This window comes from Camelus dromedarius, chromosome 11 (genome assembly GCF_036321535.1).
Source record: "Camelus dromedarius isolate mCamDro1 chromosome 11, mCamDro1.pat, whole genome shotgun sequence".
Taxonomy (NCBI): Eukaryota; Metazoa; Chordata; class Mammalia; order Artiodactyla; family Camelidae; genus Camelus; species Camelus dromedarius.
The window spans coordinates 48,282,986-48,308,244 of NC_087446.1; the positions used below are offsets into that span (position 1 = coordinate 48,282,986).

Sequence of the window (25,259 nt, forward strand, 5' to 3'; positions counted from 1 at the left end):
AACCTGCATCAGAATTCTTTTTCAAAGCCTATTAAAAAAAAAAAACTTTTCCTTTCTAATATCTATATTCCTCTTTCAACAAACTTTTACTGAACACCACTACTTCCAGGCATTTCACTAAACATTCTCAAAACAGATAATGAAAATCTCATGTTTCTCTTAAGAAACTCAAAGCATAACAAGAGAGAAAATGCACACATGTAACAGAACTGCAGTGTACTAAATGACATAATAAAGATGAGCATCACAAACTGACTTTGAAGGACTAGATCCTAGAAAGAGAATACAGCCATCTTCCTCTCTCTCTCTCTCTGGTTAATCTGTCCTATTGAAAGCGAATACACAGCTTCATGAGAAAGACAAAATCAGTCCTCGGTTTAAGAGGAAATGCTGCAAGGAAGTGTTCTAACTTCATTGATTTACATAACGCTGTCTACTTTTCCCAACACCACTTGCTGAAGAGACTATCTTTTCTCCATTGTATATTCTTGCCTCCTTTCTCGAAGATTAATTGACCATAGGTCTGTGGGTTTATTTCTGGGCGCTCTATTCTGTGCCATTGATCCCTATGTTTGTTTTTATGCCAATACCACGCTGTTTTGATGACTGCAGCTCTGTAGTATTGTCTGAAGTCTGGGAGGGTTATTTCTCAAGCTTCATTCTTTTTCTTCAATATTTCTTTGGCAATTCTGGGTCTTTTGTGATTCCTTATAAATTTTAGGATTATTTGTTCTAGTTCTGTGAAAAATGTCCTGGATAATTTGACAGCGGTCGAATTAAATCTCTAGATTGCCTTGAGCAGTAATGGTTATTTTAACAATATTGACTCTTCTAATCCAAGAGCATGGGATATCTTTCCATTTCTTTAAGTCATCTTTAATTTCCTTAATCAATGTTTTTTAGTTCTCCATGTATAAGTCATTCACCTCCTTGGTCAGATTTATTCCTAAGTATTTTATTGTTTTGGATGTGATTTTAAAATGGATTATTTCTTTACTTTTTTTTTCCTACTATGTCATTGTTAGTGTTAAGAAATGCAACTGATTTCTGTTATGTTAATCTTGTGTCCTGCTACCTTGAATTCTTTTTTTCATTTTTCAGTTTTATTAGGTAGAACTGTTACAATGGGACTGCACATATACAATGTATTGCATGTAAATACATATACATAATATACTGCATATATTTTAAAATTTATATATATGTACTGTTGTTTCTAAGAACGTTTAGAGCTTTAGCTTTTTAAACTTACATAGTTACCAGAGGAATAAAGCCAACCATAAAGTAAGAATTGATTCAAAAAGATACATATACCTTGCTATTAACAGCAACATTTTTTATAATTGCCAAGATACGAAAGCATCCTAAGTGCACGTCCACAGATGAATGGATAAAGAAGATGCAGCATATATATGGAATGGAATACAACTCACCCATAAGAAAGAAGGATATTTTGCCATTTGCGGCCCTTCATTCACTTTTTTTCACTTCAGAAAACAGAATTTTATAACTGGCATAAACATTTCTACTGCATCAAAAATAACAAAATACCTAGAAATAAATTTAACCAAGGAGGTTACCTATACTCTGAAAACTACAAAACACTGATGAAGGAAACTGAAGATGAGACAAAGAAATGCAAAGATATCCTGTGCTCTTGGATTAGAAGAATCAATATTATCAAAATGGCTGTACTACCCAAATGCAATGCAACCCCCATCAGAATACTCACAGCATTCTTCACAGAACTAGAACAAATAATTTCAAAACTTATATGGAACCACAAAAGATCCTGACTGCCAAAGCAATCTTTTGTAGGTCTTTTTTTTCTCTCTCTTACTTCTTTTTGTTCTCTTTTCTTATTGTCTGATGACGAGAGACGTTTCTTTAACATTTGTTGTAAAGCTGGTTACCTTGTTAAAATAGAATAGAAGTGGTGACAGTGGGCATCCTTGTCTTATTCCAGATTTTAGTGGGAAGGCTTTCAGTTTTTCACCGCTGAGTATTATGCTGGCTGCGGGTCTGTCATAAATAACCTATATTATGTTGAAATATGTTCCCTCTATACCCACTTTGGTTAGAGTTTTTATCATAAATGGGTGTTGAATTTTTATCAAAGGCTTTTTCTGCATCTATTGAGATGATCATGTGATTTTTGCCCTTTCTCTTGTTGACGTGGTGTATCATGTTGATGGATTTGCGTATGCTGAACCATTCTTGTGTCCCTGGGATGAATCCAACTTGATCATGGTGTATGATCTTTTCTATGTGCTGTTCGATTTTGTTTGCTAATATTTTGTTGAGGAATTTTGCATCTATGTTCATCAATGATATTGGCCTGTAATTTTCTTTTTTATTAGTGTCTTTGTCTGGTTTTGGTATCAGGGTGATGGTGGCTTCATAGAATGAGTTTGGGAGTACTCCCTCCTTTTTTATCTTTTGGAAAAGTCTGAGAAGGATCAGTATGAGTTCTTCTTTTTATGTTTAGAGAACGCTCCCTCACACCATACACAAAAATAAATTCAAAATGGCTTAAAGACTTAAATATAAGACAAGACACAATCAACCTCCTAAACACAACACTGGCAAAACATTCTCTTGACATAAATCTTAGCAATGTTCTCCTAGGGCAGTCTACCCAGGCAATAGAAATAAAAGCAAAAATTAGCAAGTGGGACCTAATTAAACTTACAAGCTTTTGCACAGCAAAGAAAACCATAAGCAAAACAAAACAACAACCTACAGAATGAGAGAAAATATTTGCAATGATGTGACTGACAAAGGTTTAATTTCCAGAATATATAAACAGCTCATACAACTTAACAGCAAAAAAACAAACCCAATCCAAAAATGGGCAGAAGACCTAAACAAGCAATTCTCCAATGAAGACATATAAATGGCCAACAGACACATGAAAAAATGTTCAATATCACTAATTATCAGAGAAATACAAACCAAACTACAATGAGGAAATGCAAACCAAATGACAAACTACCTCATACCAGTCAGAGTGGCCATCATTAAAAAGTCCACGAATGATAAATGCTAGAAAGGGTGTGGAGAAAAGGGAACCCTCCTACACTGCTTGATGGGAATGTAGTTTGGTGTAGCCATTAAGGAAAACAGTATGGAGATTGCACAAAACACTAAAAACAGACTTACCATATGATCCAGCAATCCCACTCCTGGGCATATATCCGGAGGGAACTCTAATTCAAAAAGACACATGCACCCCAATGTTCATAGCAGCACTATATACAATAACCAAGCCATGGAAGCAACCTAAATGTCCACTGACAAATGAGTGGATAAAGAAGTTGTGTTGTATTTATACGATGGAATACTACTCTGCCATAAAAAAGAATAAAATAATGCCATTTACAGCAACATAGATGGACCTAGAGATCATCATTCTAAGCAAAGTAAGAAAGAGAAAGAAAAATACCACATGTTATCACTCATATGTGGAATCTAAAAAAAAAAGAAAAAGAAGACACTAATGAACTCATCTACAGAACAGAAACAGAATGCAGACAGGGTAAACAATCTTATGGTTACTGGGGGAAAGGGGGTGGGAAGGGATAAATTTGGGAATTTGAGATTTGTGTATGTTAGCCACTACATACAAAAATAGATTTTGAAAAAGTTTCTTCTGTATAGCATAGGGAACTATATTCAATATCTTGTAATAACCTTTAATGAAAAAGAATATGAAAACAAATAGATGTATGTATATGCATGACTGGGACATTGCACTATACACTAGAAATTGACACATTGTAACTGACTGTACTTCAATTTTAAAAAAAGAGGAAATGCTGAAGTTAGATGGAGATCACAATCAGAGGTATGAATAAAAGACATGAAGAAAGGCAGGTTTGGAATGGGCCTAGGAGAATGTCCCAGAGACTAGACACATGAGCTGGATCTTGAAGAATAAGAACTGAACAAGGCAGGCAAAAATAACAAATTCTAGAAAGGGATCAGTGACTAATCCTATTAGCCTGACTCTGGACAATTAGAAATAGTAAAGAAGCACAAGATGAGGGAAAATTCCATTTTTTAAAATTTCTGCCTAATTTCTATCATCTTGTAAGTGTCTGCCAACTTGTATAATTGATTTATCTTTAAAAGTAACAAGTTCAAAGATTAAAAACAATACTTTTACAATCATAAGAATTAGTTCCATTTTAATTGTAATTAAATTTAACCCATTCCATTCATTTTAAATTCAGTACAGTTCAAATGTAAAATCCGAATTCTAAACTATTTTTCAAATTTAATAATCTCAAATACTACAAATCTTTATTTTATTTTTTGATAGGCCCTTGATATCAACTATACTAACTTTAAGTATCATGGAAAAGAGAACTGACAATTTAACTGAGGAATAAAATATATTTCATAATATACTACACTCTTTCATGACTTCAGTAGTTTACTGTAGTCAAGAAATAGTTCTCATTTTCAGGATTACTATGTAAATTTAAAAAAAAAAATCTGAATAAAAAGACCTATATAGGAAGTTGTGAGATAAACATACAACTTTCCACTTACACCTTAAAAATGCAAAAGTATTCATGTACAGTATCATCCTTGAAATAATGCTAAAACATGAAGCTTGTATAATGTAATATGTTAATTTAAGAAAATGACAAAGCAAAATGTTCCAAAACTGAGGAAAGTTAAATTTCCTCTTGTAAACATCCTTTTTAAGAATATGATAAGAATAAATAAAATATGGTAATAGAAATAAGACATGCTAAGCTCTTTAAGTATGCTCTTACTTGGTCATCAAAATAAAAATACTATGTTATAAAAATACTATTTTCATGTTTAAAGATATATACACTAAGACTCAATGACTCATCTCAGTTACTCATCTAACTGTAAAAACTGCTTTTAATCAAGTAACATAAACAAAAATATAAAGCAAAATTGTGAAAAAAATGCTGAACAATTAATACGTATCTACAAATTATGGACAAAATAGTCTGATAATACTTTTTAGAAACATAGTCTTAAAATTTATTGGAAAAGCAATGGCAGGTATCAAACAGAAGTAGTCAAATGTAAGAGAACATTATTTGACCAGTCTGAATGCCCACATATTTCAGGTACTTTCCTAGCTTCTGGAGATACCAAAGTAAGACAGTCCCTCCCTGGGAGAGGAGACAAACCACCAGACATGATGGCCTTCTCTAGGAATAACTATACACACATACACATAGATAGACACACTGAATCAATAGGATAGTGGGGGTGGGTGCAAGGAGGGTTGTAAGAGACCCATCTGTCCAATAACTCGGGAGAAATGATATGAGCTTCTAAATTATAGCAACATAAATTGGAAAAAGGACAGATTCAAGAGACAATCCAAAGGGAGACTGGACATGAGAAAGAAGACAGTAAGTCAGGATCAAAGGCGAAAAAATGATAGTTATCAGCTCAGGTTCCAGAAAGTTTATGCCCCACACAAAATAAGGAACAGAGAAAAGCCAAGTTTGGATAGGCAGAACTTGATTTCAGAGATGTCCAAGGAAAACTAGGAAAAAAGAGTGTTAGAGACATCAAGGAAGGAGAATTTTGATTTTTTAAAAAGGCTACCAACATCAAATATGGCTGAGGGGACATAAAAGAAGACTGAGACTAGGTCCCTGAGTTTAACAACTAGGTCACTAGGTTCTATCAGAGAGCTCACCCCCAACAGGATAAAAGGACGGGAGAGAATGAATGCCTGCGGACGTAAACGTATCATATACAGAAACCTGAGCTGGTAAAACTCTACCCCAGCAGTGCGTACGCTTTTTGGTCTCAGGATCTCTTTACATCTCAAAAGTTAAAAGAGCTTTTGCTTATGTAGGTCTTATTTATACCAAAAAAAAAAAAAATACCAAACTGAAAATAAAAACTGAGAAAAAGTTTAAATATATTACTTTATTTAAAAATATATAAATAACATATTTTTTATGAAGAAAATCTTCCATTTTCCAAAACAAAGATAATTTTGTGTGAAGAGTGGTAACCGTATATTTTTGCAAACCTCTACTATCCGGCTTAATAGAAGACATCTGGACCGTCATATCTACTCCAATTTGTCGCAATGTGTTGTTTTCATTCAACAATACGAAGAAAACCTAGACTTCCACAAATACGTAGTTGAAAAGAGAGGAGAATTTTAATAGCCTTTTCAGATAATTGTGGATATTCTTCTTTGATACTGCATAAAAACTCAACAAGGAGTTGTTTCTTAAAAGTTAGCTGAATGCGAAATCTGAAACCACATCAACAAAGTTTACATAGTGTTCCCTTAAAATCCACTGGTTTATTTTATACTTTGAATGGATTATCTATGGATGGTTTTAAAACATCATACACTTGTTATTGGGAAATGTTAGTGCACTGAGTTATGCAGACCTTCCAAATATTGACAAACTTCATGATAAAATATTAAAAATTACATTCATTGATATAACCATCTGATCTCATTTTTAAAGTCCTGGGAAGCTCTTGATCTCACTGTGATGGTTACAAGTCTTCAAAACCTGATTTTCACCTGACAGCTCAATTTTTATCATTGGCAACAAATACTATCAATTGTTTTCCCCAAAGTAACAGACTTAACTGTGTTTAATTTTGAGGCAGTATCTGCTAAAAACCCACATCTGAATAGCCAGTTTGCCAGCAAATAAAAATATTTTATTTAAATAAAAATTAAAAATTCAAATAAAAATATTTGATGAAAAAAGCAGCCAGTTCTGCTCAAAACTCAAACAACTACAAAAAGGTCTCCCTCGAATCAACCACTTTACTTTGGAAAACAACAGGAGTGCTTTACTTGCACTTCCTGGTTCATCAGACAGATTATTAAAAGAGACACGAGACTTTGTACAGTCATTTATTTTTACTGCTTCATCAAGAACATTCTTAAGTGAAACTGGCATCTTTTTACTGCATGTGCATGCTGGTGAAGATTATGGTGAGTATCGAAATTGGTGCCACTGCTTTGATTTATGCTAAGGGGCCAGCAGTTGTACCAACCCTTGCCTCTGCACAGCCACCTCCACCTCAAGTGTCAACACAGTGAAAAAGGCAAATAACATCTTAGTATGATCACAAAAATAGTCTGCACCTTACAGACTCCCTAGAAGGGTCTCAGGGACCCTCAGGGCTGATCAAATCACACTTTGAAAACCACCACTCTGGACTATCCAAACACTAATCACTTTGAAAATTTCTCCAGAAACAATGAACCCACGTGACTAATTCTAACCCAAGATGCAGAGACGAAAACCAACCAACCAAGCGACCTCCTAGAATAAGGAGTCCCCGAACAGCCCCCACGTGGTGGCTGGAAAGGTTCCTCAGGCATGGCAGGCTAAGAATGCTGCATTTCTGACAAACAGACGGACTGACATGGTCTTTGACTTTTTCCCACATTCCCACACCGAGAGTCTAGGAAAACCTGTGCCAAGCCTCAAATTAGAAGATATAAAGCACGTATGACAAGAGAACAGTAACACTGAAAAGATTTTTATCTGATGATAACTGATTTCAAGGTTTCCTCAAAATGTGAATTTTATACCATTTACTCCCACTTACTCCATTTTATACAAGCTGTAATAATTCATTCTTTTTACCAACAGTCAGAGCCTAACCATAATACTGTGTTCAGTCATACACACTAGTTTTTCTAAATAAGAAAATTTCACCTCTTCAGCTCACATGTAAGTATCTACTAATACTACCTCACGTATAGAATTTGGTACAAAGTGTTTCTGAATTGACAGCAAAATCATAAAATTTTTACAGAAGGAACAAACATCTATTCGCTCAGCACTGCATGTCTAGTACCTAACTCAGCCCTTGTACAAAACATGCTCAATTAACACTGCTGAATGCTGAATGTTTAAGTGGTTAAAATGAGGTAAGAACCCAGGTTGCGAGACTCCTAGTAAAACATCAAGCACGCTTGCTAATATATGAAATCTTTCTCATCATTCTCTACAATAACATCTCTGAGATCCCTAAAGGAACTACTACAATTTTCCCTGAGAAAATATACTACTACCTGTTACGTTTGAAATTACATTTTTAAGCCTGCTCCAGACTAGGTTTTTTATATTCTCATTTAAATCACAGTTCAAAACCAAAACAAATAGCTCTATCATTTTCATTTTTAAACGTCTGCTTTCTGAATTAAGCATTTATTTCCATTCTTATATGAAGAAGTGGCAGTAAGACACCAGTCTAACTCAATCATCATGCATTGATTGTACTACTCACACACTATACTAAATATTTTTCTCCAATGATTCAGAATGGTTCTTTATTTCTTAAAGTTTCTTAGGTTTATATCTGAGACACTTATTGCTTTAAAAGAATTTGAAATATAAAAGATGAAGGAAACTGTGTAGCACCTTTGACAATAATTGTCACTGTAATTTTTTCTTTTTTACATCTTTCCTGTCAGTTTCACATTTATCATTCATTGATCCTCTCACAAAAGCACAATGTAGAAAACTTCCAGTACTTGAACTATCTAGCTTTTTAGAGTCTGAATTTTTTAAAAGATTAATCAAATTTAAACTAATTAAGGCCAGCAAGTGCAAAACTGAAGTTCAGTCGTAGAAATGGCATACATTTAAAGAATATAATGTATCAATTCAGGAATTGAAGCTGCTTGAAACCGTATTTCATTCTGAAATACTGCTACAAATATAATCTCATTTCAGTCCATACAGTTGCTCTGCAGAAAAACATGACCTACCAGGGATATTGCCGATGAAAACGGTCTTCCGCTGCAATATAAAGGATTTCAGCTAGATATCCTTTAAACAACAACAAAAAAAATCAGGAAGACTTTAAAGGGAGACCATTTTTAAACCTCCAACTTCTGCGGAGGTTTAAAAAGAAAAGACTGTTCAAATGTCTGGGATGGCTTAGACTTGGCCTCACATTGGCGACTAAGACAGAATCAGTTCAAAGGTCATTCTGACCCAAGGGATTCAAGTTCTGTCTCTCTCGGTTATGCAAACAAGTCGTTAGCAAACTGCATCCTTCTGCTCTGCAGCTACCCAGTCCCTGCTTGGGTAATCGCCAACCTTATCCTTGAAATTACCCTCACTGCTAATTAACACGTCAGTTGTAGAGAATTATTTCTTCCAACTGCTGAAACTTTTGCTTCTCAAGAGTGTTATGTGATCTTTTAATCCTGTTTTTCTAACATTACCAGGGAGGCAAATATTTTGTGGTGCAATCAATATCTGCCTTATTAACAATGTCCTGTTCCATTGTTCTACCCAAACGTGGATTCCACTCTGAATTTCGGAAACAGCGGGAGAAAAATAACAAGACAACAGAGAAATTAGAGCTCTTAGGTTTAACTTAGGGCCGAAATCAAAAGAGAAGAGACAATTCAGAGAGAGGAAGGAAGAAGCTGAGAGGGTCGTAGTGTAGAACACTTACTTTTAGGAACAGAGTGTCCCTTAGACTTCTGGTGAGTTGCCCAGAGCCTCTTCAGTTTCAATCCAAATGACAATGCTTCTCTGAGTCCTCCTCAAGTAATGTTTCCACCACTAAAAATTGGATCTATAAGAGCTCAGATGTACTGGTAAAAAATGTCAGGGGCCCCCACGTGGGCCTCAAGCCTCTTTTAAACTAGGCCCACTTCTCTGTCCTGGGCCAACTCCCCTGTGCACTATATTCCTTCTTCTTCCAGGTGCCAGGTATTCGGCCTGTTTCTCCTCTTCTGAGCTGCCACCACCTACTCTATTTCTCAGGGTTCCTCTAACCCCAAGACTGGCTGTGGAGTAGGACACCAGCTTCCCCCCTTCCTTGCTGTCCCTGCAAATAAACATATAGGCTCTTCTAGTTTCAGTATTTTTCTAATGGCTACAAGAAAATAGAGAAGGAACAACAAAAAGCAACAATATCGTACCAGATATTGATTACAGTAATTGTCTCCACATTAAAGTTCCTGCCTCCCAAAAAATTTTTCTGAAAATTGCTTATTGAGCATTTTAAAAAGTAAAAAGTACTAACATAGATATACAAATATAATCTAAACTAAATCCAACCTTATATAGACATGAAGATATAAAGATACTTTGCTTTTCAAAATACTTAAATCACGGGTCCAAAAATAGTTACCACATTCATTTTAGCAAATGGCACTTTTTTCTTTCTAGAATGTTCTGTTTCCTTGAATTTAGCAGATGTTTGAAAGTTTACTTTTTAAAGGACATCAGGAAAATGTTCAAAGTAGTTTACCCAATGTAAATGGGAATTAATATACAAAAAGCATATTATGGTTTACAAAAAGAGGGATATGTCAAAAGCAGCTAGCCTCATTAAGCAAATCTTAAAAATTTCAGGCTATTGACAATCATTTCTATCTCTACATTTTAAAACATTTAATAAAATGCTATAAAATGGTGTTTTAAAATCTGGATATCTCATTTTTAGAAATCTAACTTCTACTGAATATACTACTGTAATGTTAACATTGTATAGCCCTTTTTAAAAACATTACATCACATTAGTATACTTGTGATAATTTAGTTTCTAACAGACTTTAATCAAAATATATATGTCATCTAAATATTACGTTATAAATCACAGTAACTAAGCGCTGGCAGACTAAGCATGCTCTGACTTTGAATTTCCCAAATGATTTTCTTTATCCACTTAATTCACTTAAGTGGTTTGTTTTGTTTTGTTTTTTAAAAAGACTGAGTTATCGTGCTGTAAGCTTACAATAAAAGACCGAAAGTAGGCAGAGATCATTTTATCTCATTTATATAGTCTAATGGATTGCCATTTAATCAAACTAAAGATACTCAGTTACTTTCAGTAAAAATGTGTCCCTGTGACTGAGTTCCCCTCCAACTATTTACCTATAAAATATTAGATAATTAGAATAAAAACACTACACAGAACCCTGATCTGACCCTTCCACACGTTTGTATATAAAAAAAGAAGCCTAATCTACTATGTATTCTATAATCAGATACTTTTTTGAGGAACGAAATTAAATTACATCTTTTGCTCTTGAAGAGGGTTTCACGGTTTTTGATTCCTACACTAACACAACAATGCAGCCAACATTATTACATCCGGAGTGTGTGCTGGGGAGGGTGGGGGGGGGGTGGCATTACACCCAGCGATACGAATTTAAAGCGCAGTAGCTAATGCCTCCCTTAAATAATGTAGTCTCTCCAGGCAGCGGAAAAACCTTACAGCCTCCTCAATTACCCCTCACCGCAAACCATCGCTTGGGTTGCTACCAATCTGACCCAGTTCCTATCGCGGCCACCACCTCGCTCTCGCTCGGCCCGCCGGGTCCGCGAGTGTCACGGGAGGGGCGGCCGCCGCAGGGGCGTCCTCGGCGCCGCGACCCGGTCGGCGGGGCAGGCCCGGGACTCACCGGGTGGAGGTGCCCTTCCGCACATCGCACATCATGCACTTGAAGGCCTCGGCGCTGTTCCGGAAGGTGCAGACGCTACAATCCCAGTAACCCTCATCCGAGGACGGCTTCGACTGCCGCTTCGGCCTGCAGGACACAACCCGGACACGACGCGGCGCGTGGTCACCAGCAGGCCGCGCCCGGGCCCTGCGGCCGCCCCCGCCCCGCCCCCCGCCCCAATTCCGCGACCCCCGCCCCGCCGGCCCCCGGCGCGCCAGGCTCCGGCCCGGGGGGGGGGGGGGAGCCAGGAAGGTGGGGGCGCGAGTGCGGCCGAAGCCGCCAGCGCAGCCGCCGCCGCCGCCGCCGCCGCCCTGACACCCCGGGCCGCCGCTCCGGCCGCCGCCATCGCGGCTCCATTGTGGGGCGGCCGGCGCCGGCCCCTCGCGCGGCAGCGCTCGCGCAGCGGCGGCGCTGCCCACGTTCTCGCCCCGCTGCCCGGGCAGCGAGCGAGGCGGCCGGCCGAAGCCCGGCGCGAGGGCCCCGCCGCCGGCGCGGTCCGGGCCCGGGGCCCGGGCGCCGTTACCTGGTGGGGCTCTTCTTGTCTCCCATGGCTTGGCTAGGGACGCACGCCGAGAGTCGCCGCGGCGGCCGCTCTGTTTGTCAATAAGGAAGATAATAAGCCGGGCGGAAGCGGGCGGGGGAGGAGGGAGGGCGGGGGCGGGGAAGGCCGCACCGCCGAGCTCGGGAGCCGCCGCCGGAGCCCACGCAGCCTCCAGCTGTCGGGGAAACTCCTGCCTGGGCCACGTGACCCGCGCCCGCCAACCAGCGGCCGCGCCGGAGACTTCAAACGCGGCCAGCGCGGCCCAGCGCTCGCGGCGAGTTCGCGGGCGGCGGCGTGGGGGTGGCCGCTCGGGCCCCTCTGGCGGGGCACGCTCCGTCCTCCCGCACCAGGTCTAGTCCGAGGTGGAGCCGGCCTTCCGAGGTCAGCCCAGCTCCGGACCCGAGTGCGCGGCCGCGGTCGCCAGGTAGAGCCGCTTTCCGGGCCTGGGCGGTCCCTGGCTCCTCAGCCCCAGTCCGAAGGACACCGGGGCGAAGGCGGGAGTCACCAGTGAGCGCCATTGCCCGGTGCCTTAAGCCACTGGTCTGGTTTGGCGCACACGGATGCTCTGCCAAGTCGGAATTGTCGCCCTTATTTTGGAGGAAACGAAACCGAGGCTCCGGAGAGGTTAGGTGACTTCCTTTATATTGCATAATTAGAAAATGACAAAGCCAGGAATCTAACCCTCGTTTCATTCCAGTGCGGTCTTCTCGCCTCCCAGGCCTCTACAATAGTTAGTTTTAAAAAAAAAAAAAAAGACACTCATAAGACCCATTTCCCTCCCCCCACCCCGTAATAACGAGTTTGCATGTGCCCTGAACGTTGTTAGGAAAAGAACACTTTTCTCCCAGATCTCGTTACCTCAACATACTGGATGCCCTCATATAGTACTAGACTTTAGCGACAGCCATCTAACTGGTCTCTGAAGCTCCAGCCCCACCTCCCGAACCTGTTCGGTAGTTCACAACCAGGTTAATAATAAAATGCTGGTAACATTATGTCACCACATTAATCAATAACTTTGCTAAGACTCTCAGACTTATTGGCCTGGCGTTCAAGGAACAGCACACTTTCTCCCTACTTCCCCAATCCACTGCCCATCAGAAGAGCTGCCTCCTGCCAAACTAAATGAAATTCATTCCCATACCCTTCCTTGATACACATGGCTCACTTCTGTATGAAATACTTCCCCTTTGTCTCTGTACTGTTTCGAATTCCTGTAAAACAACAGTCATATAGCTAAAAGGGTCTTAAGGTACTAGAAAACAAATAGAACAATTCGAAGTACTGGGTTCTCAGCCTGCTTTCTCTGTTACGTAACTGATCGACCATAGAAGTTGTTCTTAATTTCTGTAATTCTCAACTGCTTTGCTTCATCTGCAAAATGGGCATCTATATTTACGAGAGTGCACGATTAATAATAAAATAACACTTTTTAGCACTATGTGCTGGCGCTTTGTAAATCTCTCTACACAAATACATATTTTAAAGCGCTTAAAGTGCTATGCAAATGTTCTCATCAATTAGCCTAGCCCTCTATTTGAAAGACAAGGAATTTAGGGACCGAGTTAAATGGTTTTTCTTTAACAGGCCAGGATTAGAGCTCAGGTATCCTGTCAGTCTTTCACCAAGCTATAGTTTTTTTAAAATTATAGTTCATTTACAATATTATATTAGTTTCAGGCGTACAGCATAATGACTCAGTATTTTTGCAGCTTATACTCCATTATAAATTATTACAAAATAATGGCTATAACTCCCTGTGCTATCTATCTATCTGTCTATAGCTTATATCTACTTTATACACAGTAGTTTATATCTGTTAGTCCCATATACCTAATTTGTCTCTCCCCGCTTCTCCCATTTGGTAACCACAAGTTTGTTTTTTAAAACTGTAAGTCGGTTTCTGTCATCAAGCCATGCTTTCTGATTAACCAAATCAGATTTACAGCGGTTTCTGAACTCATTGCACCATCTGTATTTTTTTTTTTTGCAAGCATCACTTCTTATGACTCAGACCTCGATTTCAGAAACCCAGAAACCATGAGGAATATGACAGAGCAAAGCATATGAGAGAGGAAATCTTAGGCCTGGTCTTCAGTCTCTCAGTAATGCAATGGGTAAATTTAGGTAAGTCACTTCTCTTTTTTCCATCTGTAAAATAAAGGAGTTAGAACTATTATCTCAATTTAAGTCCCTTCCAAGTCTAAGGCATTGTGATGTTTTTAAACTCCTCATCTGTGTGGATTATCAAGGAGATTAACAAAAACTTGTCTACTTGCAAAAGTGATGGCAGCAAAGTATTTTCCAATCAAATCCAAAAAAAGAAAAAAAAAGCAAATTGAGCACTCTAAAAACCCCCAGTGCTGCAAATCCCGTTTCACTAGAACATAACGTCCACCCCCAGAAAGTAAGCTCCATCTCTGGGTCATAAACTCAAGAACGGCAGGAACTTTTATTTGTTGTCTTCATCACTGCATCTCCAGCCCCTAGAATAGTTTGACACATAACAGACAGTCAATAAATATTCTAAGAATGAATACATTCACCTGTGTCTCAATTCTACAACAAAGTATTTTTTCATACCAGATTTACAGCCTATTAAGCCTAGTGCGTGTGGTGGATTGTCAGTCAGTGCTGAAATTTACAACCACCCTTCAAACTGTACTTTACAACTCTGCAAAGTAGTCCTTGGAGGAGAACCAGAAACCCATTTTCTGCGGAGTTCCAAAGCACATGCCCTTGCACTGTACCAGCTGCCTCCCACTTATTGGTGCTTCTCTGGGAAAAACCCCTTCCTGGACTAGACTTCCATGGAGATAGTAATACAGGAGATACTTCTCCCGCATCACCACAAAAGTCACACCTTTTTCCTAAAGTGTTTCCTACGTGTCTGGAAGAGTGGCTGGTGAGGAAGAGAAAGGTCCTTGCCACTACAGGAATGCAGGTTCTTACTCATCCAGGTGTCATTTCAGTACATTAACAGAGTTCATATCTCAGTACTCGAGACATACAAGTCACTAGGGTCACTTGTAAAACGACACAAGCAGTTTAACAATGTAACAGTAAGTTATTGAAGTTTTCTAATGATATACCTTTGAAAAATTAAAATAATCCCCAGGCCGCTGATATAAGAATGTTCATTTCCATTCTGATATGCTTCCTAGAATGATAGAGCCTGGAGAAGTTACTGAAGCTGTGCATGGAATCCTGTATACAGGATTCTGTTCTCTGTGGAGGTGGAGAAAAAGATTGAGTGCACCTGTCTTAGATCAAGAAACTGACATTGGGCTACAAACTGTACAATTCCAACCAAATGACATTCTGGAAAAGGCACAGCTAGAGAAACAATAGAAAGATCATTGTTTTCAGGGGCTTGGGGAGAGGGAGAAAGGGAGGAATGAACAGATGGAACACAGGGATTTTTAGGGCAATGAAGTTTTTCTGTATGATACTATAGTGGTGGCTACATGTCATTATGCATTTGTCAAAGCCCATAGAATGTACAACATCAAGAGTGAACCCTAATGTAATGTGTAGACTTAGGTTAATAATAATGTGTCCATGTTAGTTCATCGATTGTACCAAATATGCCACCCTTATGAGGGATATTGAGGGTAGGGGAGTATATATGTGTGGGTGGGGAGGGCCATGTGCAAACTCTCTGTATTTTCTGCTCAATTCTAGTGTGACCTGAAACTGCTCTAAAAAAAATAAAGTCTATTAATAATAATAAAAGAGAACAAAAAAAAAAAAAAGAAAGAAAGAAACTGACCTTGGATCCCAGAAACCCCAGGCTATTCTGATTAGTCCTGAATTTACATCAAGGCAAACACAACAGCAATAAAAACTATGTATTAAAGTTTTGTATATAGTTATTATGCAACAGGAGCTAATGCCTGAAATGAGGAGTAGCCTCCTTTTTGTCAACTGTAATTTGAGGGGCAAAGTGCTATAAATGAGGCAGAAATAAGCTACAAAACCTTCCCTGAGAGAACTCAAAATAAAGTGTAACATTAATGAGCCATAGTTGTAAAACTAATCACATTTTAAAAGGTTGGTTGGTTTTTGTTTAGTTGGTCATGTTTTGTTTTTGCAAAATGGAAATCCTTTTACTGATTTTTGTTGGCATAGAAATTACATGTTACCAGTTGCATTGGCTTGTGGGGTGCCAAAACAAAATAACACAAACTGGGCGGCTTCAACAACAGAGATTTATTTTCTCACAATTCTGGAGGCTAGCGGTCCAAGATGAAGATGTCAGCAGGGTTGGTTTCTTCTGAGTCCTCTCTCCCTGGCTTATAGTTCACCACCTTTTCTCTCTGTCTTCGTATGGTCTTCCCTCTGTGTGTGTCTGTGTCCTAACCTCATCTTCTTGTAATGGCATCTGTCTTACCGGAGTAGGGTCTAACCTAAGGCCCTCATTTTATCTTAATTATCTCTTTGAAGACCCTGTCTCCAAAGACAGTCACATTTTGTGGTGCTAAGGGTTAGTACTTCAACGTGAATTAAGTAGGGCACAAAATTTACCCCGTAACACCAGTGAAAAAGTTTAGCAGAGACTTTTTTTTTTAATTTTTATTTTTATTTTAGCAGAGATTTTTCGAATTAACATATCCAGCACTTTTCTTGAAACACTGCTGGAACAGGTTCACAATCCTCATCTGAAATCCTTAAGGCTGGATTATGTTTCATAGGTAAAACATTTGGGATTTTCAAAAGGCAGTATGGCACGAATACCGCATAATTACCTAAGACTCCATGTGGGTTCTGAAATAGTGAGCTACCATCAGAGGTGTTAATATTTCTGCAGAACATGTACATATTCACACTAAGTGGAATAATAAATTCTGTAAGTCACCTCCCATTAGTTCCACCTAGATTTTACTGCTAAATGATTACAGATCAGGTAACATGTGAAAATGCTTTCAATTTTCAGTGCTTTTTGGATTACAGAATTGTGGACAAAGGATTGTGGATCTGTAAGAATTTGAAGGTGAATTCAGATTGAAAAGGTGACCCAAACTTTCATTCTTGAATGCTCAGTGGTCCTGCTTTGAGTTGGTTGCTGAAATTTTGCACTGATTTTTACTTTGGACATTGAAGTACTGACAGGTGCTCTCAGGAATACCCTGGGGTGAAGCCATAATCCTTCCTACCTTCACAGTGTATCAGCAACCCAATTTTCCTTTTGTAATCAGGCTCTATCTCCCCATCCGAAAAAAAAAAAAAAGGCTGTTATTTATCTGTTGGTTCAGTAGCATGAGGAGCACTAAATATCCAACTGGCAATTTCATCTTCCAGTTCAGTAGAAGAACCAGTGTTGAGGCCCCTGATGGAAGCACTCCTATGCCAAGAACCAAGGTCTCCAGATCAGCAGAGTTTGATGTTATAGGGATGGGAGACACAAATTCTGCCATCAGGCTTTTAGGTATACTAATGAGAAGAGCCACTCCCATCTTTTTATTCCTCTATTCATTCTGGCTGTGGGAAAGACAGCACCACATACTGGTCTCTGATTCAAAGCATATACTGTTTTAAGACGATAGAACCAAGTTCTTTCCGGATGTTGTCTTTAAACTGACTGAAACTTGAGTAAGGCTTGCCACTGTTCCATTAGGCCAAGCGCTTCTGGGTGACGAACGACGTGGTGAGAACAGTGAATTTTGTGAACGTGAACCCATTGCTGCGTTTCTTGTGCTCTGAAATTAGATCCTTAATTAGAAGCAGTGTTGTGCAGAATATAAGGAAAATTAATAAGGTGTTTTATGAGTCCATGAATGATGGTGCCAGCAGAAACATTATAAGCATGTATATCCCAAATATATATCTATTCCAGCAAAAAGGTCTCTGTCCTCTCTCCCATGAGGGAAGTAGTCCAATAGAATCAGCCAGCCAGCAGGTAGCTAGCTGGCTTGTCCCTCCAAGAAAGGGTGCCAAATAGACCCAGTGTTGGTCTGTGCTGTTGGCTAGTTAGGCCCTCGGCAGTGGCAATGTAGCAAGGCTACAGGGTCAGCCTTGGTGAGCAGACAGTATTGTTAAGCCCATGCAAAGCCTCCATTCCAGACACTCGTCCACTTTGCACGTGGGTCCACTGAGAAAGCACTACCCTGGCTGCGGACAGTGGCTGACAGACATCAAGAGAGCATCATTTTGTCCACCTGCTTGCTGAACGTCTCCTTTCCAAATGCTGCCCTCTGGTGAGTATTTTCATGGAACATGAGTGTCTTTATACCCTGTGCCTGTTCTGAGAAATCCATTCGCATACCTCTTCCCCAGACCTTCTTGTGTCAGTCTTCCAATCTTGTCTTCTCCAAAACCCTGACAGTCCGATCCAAATGTTAGCCAGTGCCTATGAATCACTGCAGATCCATACTTCTGGTCATGTTGTACTCCAGAAAAGATGGACAATCAAATGTGTTGCTCTAAATTATGCTCGTTATGAGAACTTCCCTCCATCACTGCCCTTCCGAGCCACCTCTCCACTGGAACTGTGATTGTACAACCGCCCGCCTCTCCTTGGTGCCCGTATATAATGAAGAACCATTTCATTTGTAAACCAGTCCTCCTCAGTGAACCAGTTATAAGAAACTCCTTATGAGGTCGTAAGTATCGATTGAAGGAGAGGAAGAGTCACTATTGAAGGACTCTTCATGCAATTGCTTGTCTTCCATTTTTGTTCAAATCCAGTATCTTGTATACCGTTTCCACTTGATGGCAGATTGCTGCCAAGCACACCTAACTACACGGCTTGGTGGTCCAAATAGCACTCATTTTGTAAAAGGAAGCTCAGTTAGTATGGTCACTTGATGTCCCGTGGTTAGACATTCTGTCTCTATGTGGGACTAAATAGCAAGAGAGGAGCTCTTTCTGAAAAAGGAGAACACTATGAAGATGAGAACATGGGTTTTCTCCAAAGCCTTAAAGGTCTGCACTGTGATTTCCCTTTAGTACAAATATCTGCTTACTACATAATAGAATATTTTATATGTACAGCTATTTGAGCATTCATTGTTACAGATTTTTTTTATTAATTTTGTTGTTAAAAATGCATCCTTTGATTTGCTGGTCTTTAATATTCTGTTTTGGTTTCTATTATTCTCATTATTTTATGTTCATTTTTCCTCAGTTTCCTGTTGTGTTTTTTCCTTATATTTTCCTTCTGTTGTTTTCTGCAGATATTTCCTTTTCAATTGATCTTTTCCAAGTTTTCCTCTTTTCTCCTAGTTTTCTACTTGACACACTTATTTTCTTCTTTTTAGGTTTCAACTCTACCTTTTTTCTCTGTATTTTCTCATTAATTCTGTTTCATTTCCATTGTTCCCATCCCATTGGTTCTTATTAAAGACTTTTTAAGGTTTTAACACATGCCCCTGGGATAAGTTTTTTATTTATCCTTGGAGAGCTTATAAAGATTCAGTGGGAAAACTTACAGCCTGTGAGAATATTTAATATAATATGGTTGGGTTAGTTGTGCAGAAGGTCTTAAGTTTGGTAGTCCTAGATATTAGAGGGTTCAAAACCTTTGTAGTCTTTGTTCACTACATCATACTGCATCACTAACTCTGTCGGGTGCCCTGACACGTCTACATCTTTAATATTAAAGGAATGCAAGGGAAGCAACCCCATGTGCATGCCTGATAGCCAAGTAAGTTAATGGTGTTATATTAATTATAAAATGGAGCGTGTTAATAAACTCCACAGTTGTAAAGATTTCATCCCCAGTCATACATTAAGTGATTTTATAAACTTCCCAAACAAAATATAAATACTCTAGCTACGCTCAGAGCCCCTAGGAAAGTCAAATATATTTTAAACATTTTTATATTAACATGTTTGACCCACGGAAAGTCTATCGTAACATATCTGAAAATTTTATAAATACCCAAAGTCTTTCTGCCAATAGCACAAACAAAACTGTAACATCAAATTTCTCACTAGTGAAAGTAATATTTCCCTGAGATGTAATCTTGGAGACATGTTTGGGGGAAATTTCAATCTGCTGTCATATATATCTTTGTAGAAAAGTGATTGAACTAGCATTTGTTTTTGCAGTAATATAAAGAAAGCTCTGACAATTCCTACAGGGATTTCTTGTGGCAAACATTGCCATTTATTTTATTTATCTATTTTCTATTGAAGTATAGTCAATTTACAACATGTCAATATATGTTGTACAGTGTAATGTTTCAGTCATACATATGTATACATTATTCATTTTCATATTCTTTTTCATTATAGGTTACTACAAGATATTGAATATAGCTCCCTGTGTTATACAGAAGAAACTTGTTTATCTACCTATTGCCATCTAAATAATACATTTCATTAGTATATTCTCAAAACAAACACATCTTATATCAGTAATATACTTATGTAACATATTTTGCATGATATTTATTGCTTGACATTTTTCAGGTTAAATACATTTTTAATTTTAATATAAATAAATTTTGGTAATAAGCAAAACAAAACTGTTTGCTTAACCAATGTTTGATGGTATTATATATAGCCAGGTTGCTTGTATTCAAATTCTCGCTCCAAAATTTACTAGCTGTTACCTTTGGCAAATTACCTAACCTGGGCCTCAGCTTTCACATCTGTGAAATGGGGCTAATAATATTATTTATTTATGGGATTGTTATGCAGATTAAACAAGTCGATATATGTAAAGCCCTTAGAAATCATGCTGTTTTTCTGAGGTAGCTCAATGGATTGACTAGAACTGGACTAACAGTTGCTAATCCCAGCTCTGTACACAGTAAACTCTACATAAACATTTGCTTTTATCAGCAGCCCTGATTTACCCTGAATGCCAGGGAGACTTGAAAGCTCTAACAGCTTAGTGGGGTTTTTTAGGTAGTCCATCCTCCCTGGACCCACTGAATATGTGGTAGCCAGGCCAACCATCAGGCTTTTGTCTGCTCAAGGTTTCCTGTGCTCATCCAGGCAACGAGAAGTTTACAGATAATCATAATATTTATCTTTTAGATTAAAGCAACAAGGAGAGAGGTATAGAGTCAGCTGAAGGTTGTAACATAATTGAGCTAGTTTTGGATTTCCCACTCTGGAACTGTTTTATATCTGAAGTATTTTTTGTATCTGAATATATGTGAAAGTATTTATCATTTAGCTTCTCCACTCCTCCATTTTCACACTTACAAAATGAGATGATTGTGCGTGGAAATCTCATGTCCCTTTCATGTATAAAACTGAAAAATTCTAGCACTCTATCCATATGATGTGGTCTGAGAGAGAGAGAGATGGAATCTCAGCTGCTATTTGAATCAAGTGCATTGATAATACAACTCACTTTTGGTGGCAGCTGCCTGAACTGTGGATGTCTACAAATCCTATAATTTCTTATTATTATGGAGAAAAAGTACCCAAGTTAATTGGAGTGTTTATAATGATACGTATCTCTATGACTAAATTGCCATACAACTCCTGAACTATTTTTAAATAACAGAATCTTATAGGTTTGAACATTTCTAAAATCCTTAATCCAAGCATAAATTTTAATGAGGGAATGAGGGAAATGAGGAAATATATATATATTTATATGTAAAGGTTCTTCACACAGTGAATACATTTTACAAACGCTAGGTGTGATCATTCGTAAAACCAGTCTGATCTTATTTTAACAGAAGAACATGATAACAGTTTACGGAGACAGAAACCTCTGGTTATTTAGCAAGCATGTAGAAATCCTTGGTTCTAAACTGACATCAAAGCACTTTTATGTGAGAAGATGTCCAAGTAAGATTTCATGTATATGAAGTCATGCCAGTTGCCGGGAGGAAAAGTAGCTTTACTTTGATGGTTTTGAGTTTCCACATTTGCTTTCGGCTCCTTTGCTAGAGGTATACATTGCACCCTCCACCCCTAGATAAATTTCTCTGATGTTTTTAACAGCAAGGCATTTTCCCTCACTGCCTTTTTAGTTTTATCAGATAGTAGAGTGAGTAATTTGTTGGCAAAATTTGTTCATCTATTATTGTGGCTCTTAGTGTGTCATGTAGTGCTTATTCTGTAGTGTTCTTTAAAATATGGCTTAGGTTTATCATAGTAATATGATAGTCCATTTACCAACTCATTTTTTAAAGACAATTTTTGGTGCTCAATACTGCAAATCAGTTTATCGTTACCATGCCTGGTGTAATGTTGACATTAGCACATCTCTTCACATGCTGTGCAGTATCTGTCTTGGTTTTTTTTATATTTCCTAATCATATATTCATTCTTTCAGTAATCGCCTCAATAGATCTACAGGATTACTTTTTCTGCAAGCTTTATTGAGTCATAATTGACATACAGCTCTGTGTAAGTTTAAGGTATAGCGCAAAATGGTATGACTGACTTACATCATGAAATAATTACCACAATAAATTTAGTGAACATCTATCATCTCATATGGATATACATTAAATAAAGAGAAAAAAACTTTTTCCTTGTGATGAGAACTCTTAGGATTTACTCTCTTAATAACTTTAAATAATAACTATTGGTACAGCAGTTTTAATTATATTTATCACATTGTAGGTTACATTCCTAGTACTTGTTTATCTTGTAACTAGATGTTTGTACCTTTTGACCACCTTAGTCCAAGCCCCCCACCTCTGGTAACCACAAATCTGATTTTTTTTTCTATGAGTTTGTTTGTTTGATTTTGAAATATAATTGACCTACAACACTGTGTTAGTTCCAGTACACAGCATAGTGATTCGCTATATCTATACATTTCAAAATGATCACCACTGTAAGTCTAGTTACCATCTGTCACTGTACACAGATATTACATAGTTATTCACTACATTCCCCACACTGTGCATTCCCCATACCTGTGACTCATTCATTTTGTAGCTGATAGTTTGCATCTCTTAATCTCCCACCTATGTCTCTCCTCCCTCCACCACCCTCCTCCCTGGCAACCACCTGTTTGTTCTCTGGGTCGATGAGTCTGTTTCTGTTTAGGTATGTTTGTTTATTCGCTTGTTTTATTTTTTAGACTTCACATGTAAGTGAAATCATACAGTATTTTTCTTTCTCTGTCTGACTTATTTCACTTAGCATAATACCCTCTAGGTCCATCCATGTTGTCACAAATGGTAAGTTTTTTATGGCTGAGTAGTATTCCCTTGTATATATATGTGTGTGTGTATATATATATATATATACCACATCTTCTTTATCCATTCATCTGTTGGTAGGCACTTAGGTTGCTTCCATACTTGTACTGTAAATAGTGTTGCTATGAATACTGGGATGCATATATCTTTTCTAATTAGTGTTTTTGTTTTCTCTGGATAAATACTCAGGTATGAAGTTGCTGGATCTTATGTTAGTTCTATTTTTACTGTTTTGAGGACTCTCCATACTGTTTTGCATAGTGGCTGCACCAATTTACATTCCCATCAACAGTGCACAAGGGTTCCCTTTTCTCCACATCCTCGCCAACACTTGTCACTTGTCTTTTTTATGATAGCCATTCTTACAGGTGTGAGGTGATAACTCACTGTGGTTTTGATTTGCATTTCTCTGATGATGAGTGATGTTGAGCATCTTTTCATGTGTCTGTTGGCCATCTGTATGTCTTCATTGGAAAGATGTCTGTTCATGTCCTCTAACAGTTTTTCAATCAGGTTTTGTTTTTTTTAACTTTTTATTGTTGTTTTGTAGGAGTTCTTTGTCTATTTTGGATATTGGCCCCTTATTGGATATATCATATGCAAATATCTTCTCTCATTTAGTAAGTGGCCTTTCTATTTTGTGGATACTTTCCTTCACTGTGCAAAAGCTTCTTATTTTATTGTAGCCCCATTTGTTTATTTTTGCTTTTGTTTCCCTTACCCGAGGAGACATATCCAAAGAAATATTACTAAGACCAATGTCAAAGGGCATACTGCCCATGTTTTCTTCTAGAAGTCTTACAGTTTCGGGTCTTACATTTAAGTCTCTAACCTATTTTGAGTTAATTTTTGTGTACGGTATGATAAAGTAGTCCAGATTGATTCTTTTGCATGTACCTGTCCAGTTTTCCCAACACCGCTTACTAAATTGGCTGTCTCTTCTCCATTGGGTATTCTTGCCCCTTTGTCATAGGTTAATTGCCCATGTAAGTGTGGTTTCATTTCTGGGCTCACTGCTCTGTTCCTTTGATATATGTGTTTGCTTTTGTGCCAGCACCATACTATTTTGATTACTGTAGCCTTGTAGTATATTTTGAAATCAGGGAGCATAATACCTCCAGTTTGTTTTTCTTTCTCAAGGTTGTTTTGGGTCTTATGTGTTTCTGTATGAATTTTAGAATTATTTATTCTTGTTCTGTAAGTAATACTGTAGGTATTTTGATAGGGATTCATTGAATCTGTAGATTGCCTTAAGTAGTATAGTATTTTAATGGTATTCATTCTTCCAATTTATGAACATAGTATGTCTTCCCATCTGTCTTTGTCATCTTCAATTTCCTTCATCAGCTTCCTATAGTTTTCTGAGTATAGGTCTTTTACCTTGTTAGATAAATTTGTTCATAGGTATTTTATTCTTTTTGATGTGATTATAAATGGGATTGTTTTCTTAATTTCTCTTTCTGATAGTTTGTTGTTGGTACTGGCCCCTCATGGGCAAGACCAGGTCCCGGCATGGCTGGCTGTATGGCCATGGGAGTCCAGGTACTGGTGCCAGCTCGCTGGCGGGCAAGGCCAGGTCACAAGGCGAATGGCTACAGGGCCAGGGGCCCCAGAGCTAATGTTGGCCTGCTGGTGAGCAGGGCCAGGTCCTAGGGCAGCAGGTCTGAGGGGCCCAAGGTGTCCTGGAACTGTTGTCAGCCTACTGATGGGTGAGGTTGGTGTCCAGGGAATCCCAGGTTGGCTGTGGGGCCTCAGTGATCCTGCAGCTGGTGTGCGCCCCCTGGTGGGGGAGACCTAGTGCTGGCCCACTGATAGGTGGAGCTGGGTATTGGGATCTCTGGCTGTGGGCCCCCCAGGTCCTGGAGCTGGTGTTGGCCCTCAGGTGGGTGGAGCTGTGTCAGATGCTGTGGCTCCTGGGTCCTGGGGTTAGTGCTGGCCAACTGGTGGCTGGTGCCAGGTCCTGGGGCAGCTGGGGACTCAGGGGGTCTTAAGGCAGATGGTCAGCTGGTGGATGGGGCTGTGTCCCTCCCCAGCTAGCTACTTGGCCTGCAATGTCTCAGGATTGGTGCTGACCAGCTGGTAAGTGGAACCAGGTCCCAGTGCTAATAAGCTAGAGGGTGGATTC

General features: G+C 38.8%; 1 protein-coding gene and 1 long non-coding RNA gene across 10 annotated transcripts in view; one reads left to right on the top strand and one right to left on the bottom strand.

The window, feature by feature from the left end:
• YAF2 (YY1 associated factor 2) overlaps positions 1–12,135 on the bottom strand; it is a 67,068-nt gene extending 54,933 nt beyond the window's left edge. For 3 of the 5 annotated variants that reach the window (XR_004140133.2, XR_010383220.1, XR_004140132.2), the window contains exons 1-3: positions 11,991–12,135; positions 11,429–11,554; positions 9,469–9,846 (exon numbers count right to left, since the gene is read on the bottom strand). Coding sequence is in view for 2 of the 5 variants with exons in the window: in XM_031462740.2 (XP_031318600.1) it covers positions 11,429–11,554; positions 11,991–12,016 (152 nt within the window). In the remaining 3 variants the exon portion in view is untranslated. The remainder of the gene's footprint in view (positions 1–9,468; positions 9,847–11,428; positions 11,555–11,990) is intronic. The other 2 variants (XM_031462740.2, XM_031462741.2) reach the window with 1 other exon arrangement.
• A 142-nt stretch (positions 12,136–12,277) lies between these two features.
• The window catches only part of LOC105084738 (uncharacterized), a 38,404-nt gene continuing 25,422 nt past the window's right edge, over positions 12,278–25,259 (top strand). For 2 of the 5 annotated variants that reach the window (XR_010383222.1, XR_004140134.2), the window contains exons 1-3: positions 12,278–12,632; positions 14,003–14,135; positions 18,060–18,205. This is a non-coding gene — a long non-coding RNA (uncharacterized LOC105084738). The remainder of the gene's footprint in view (positions 12,633–14,002; positions 14,136–18,059; positions 18,206–25,259) is intronic. The other 3 variants (XR_010383221.1, XR_836739.3, XR_836736.3) reach the window with 2 other exon arrangements.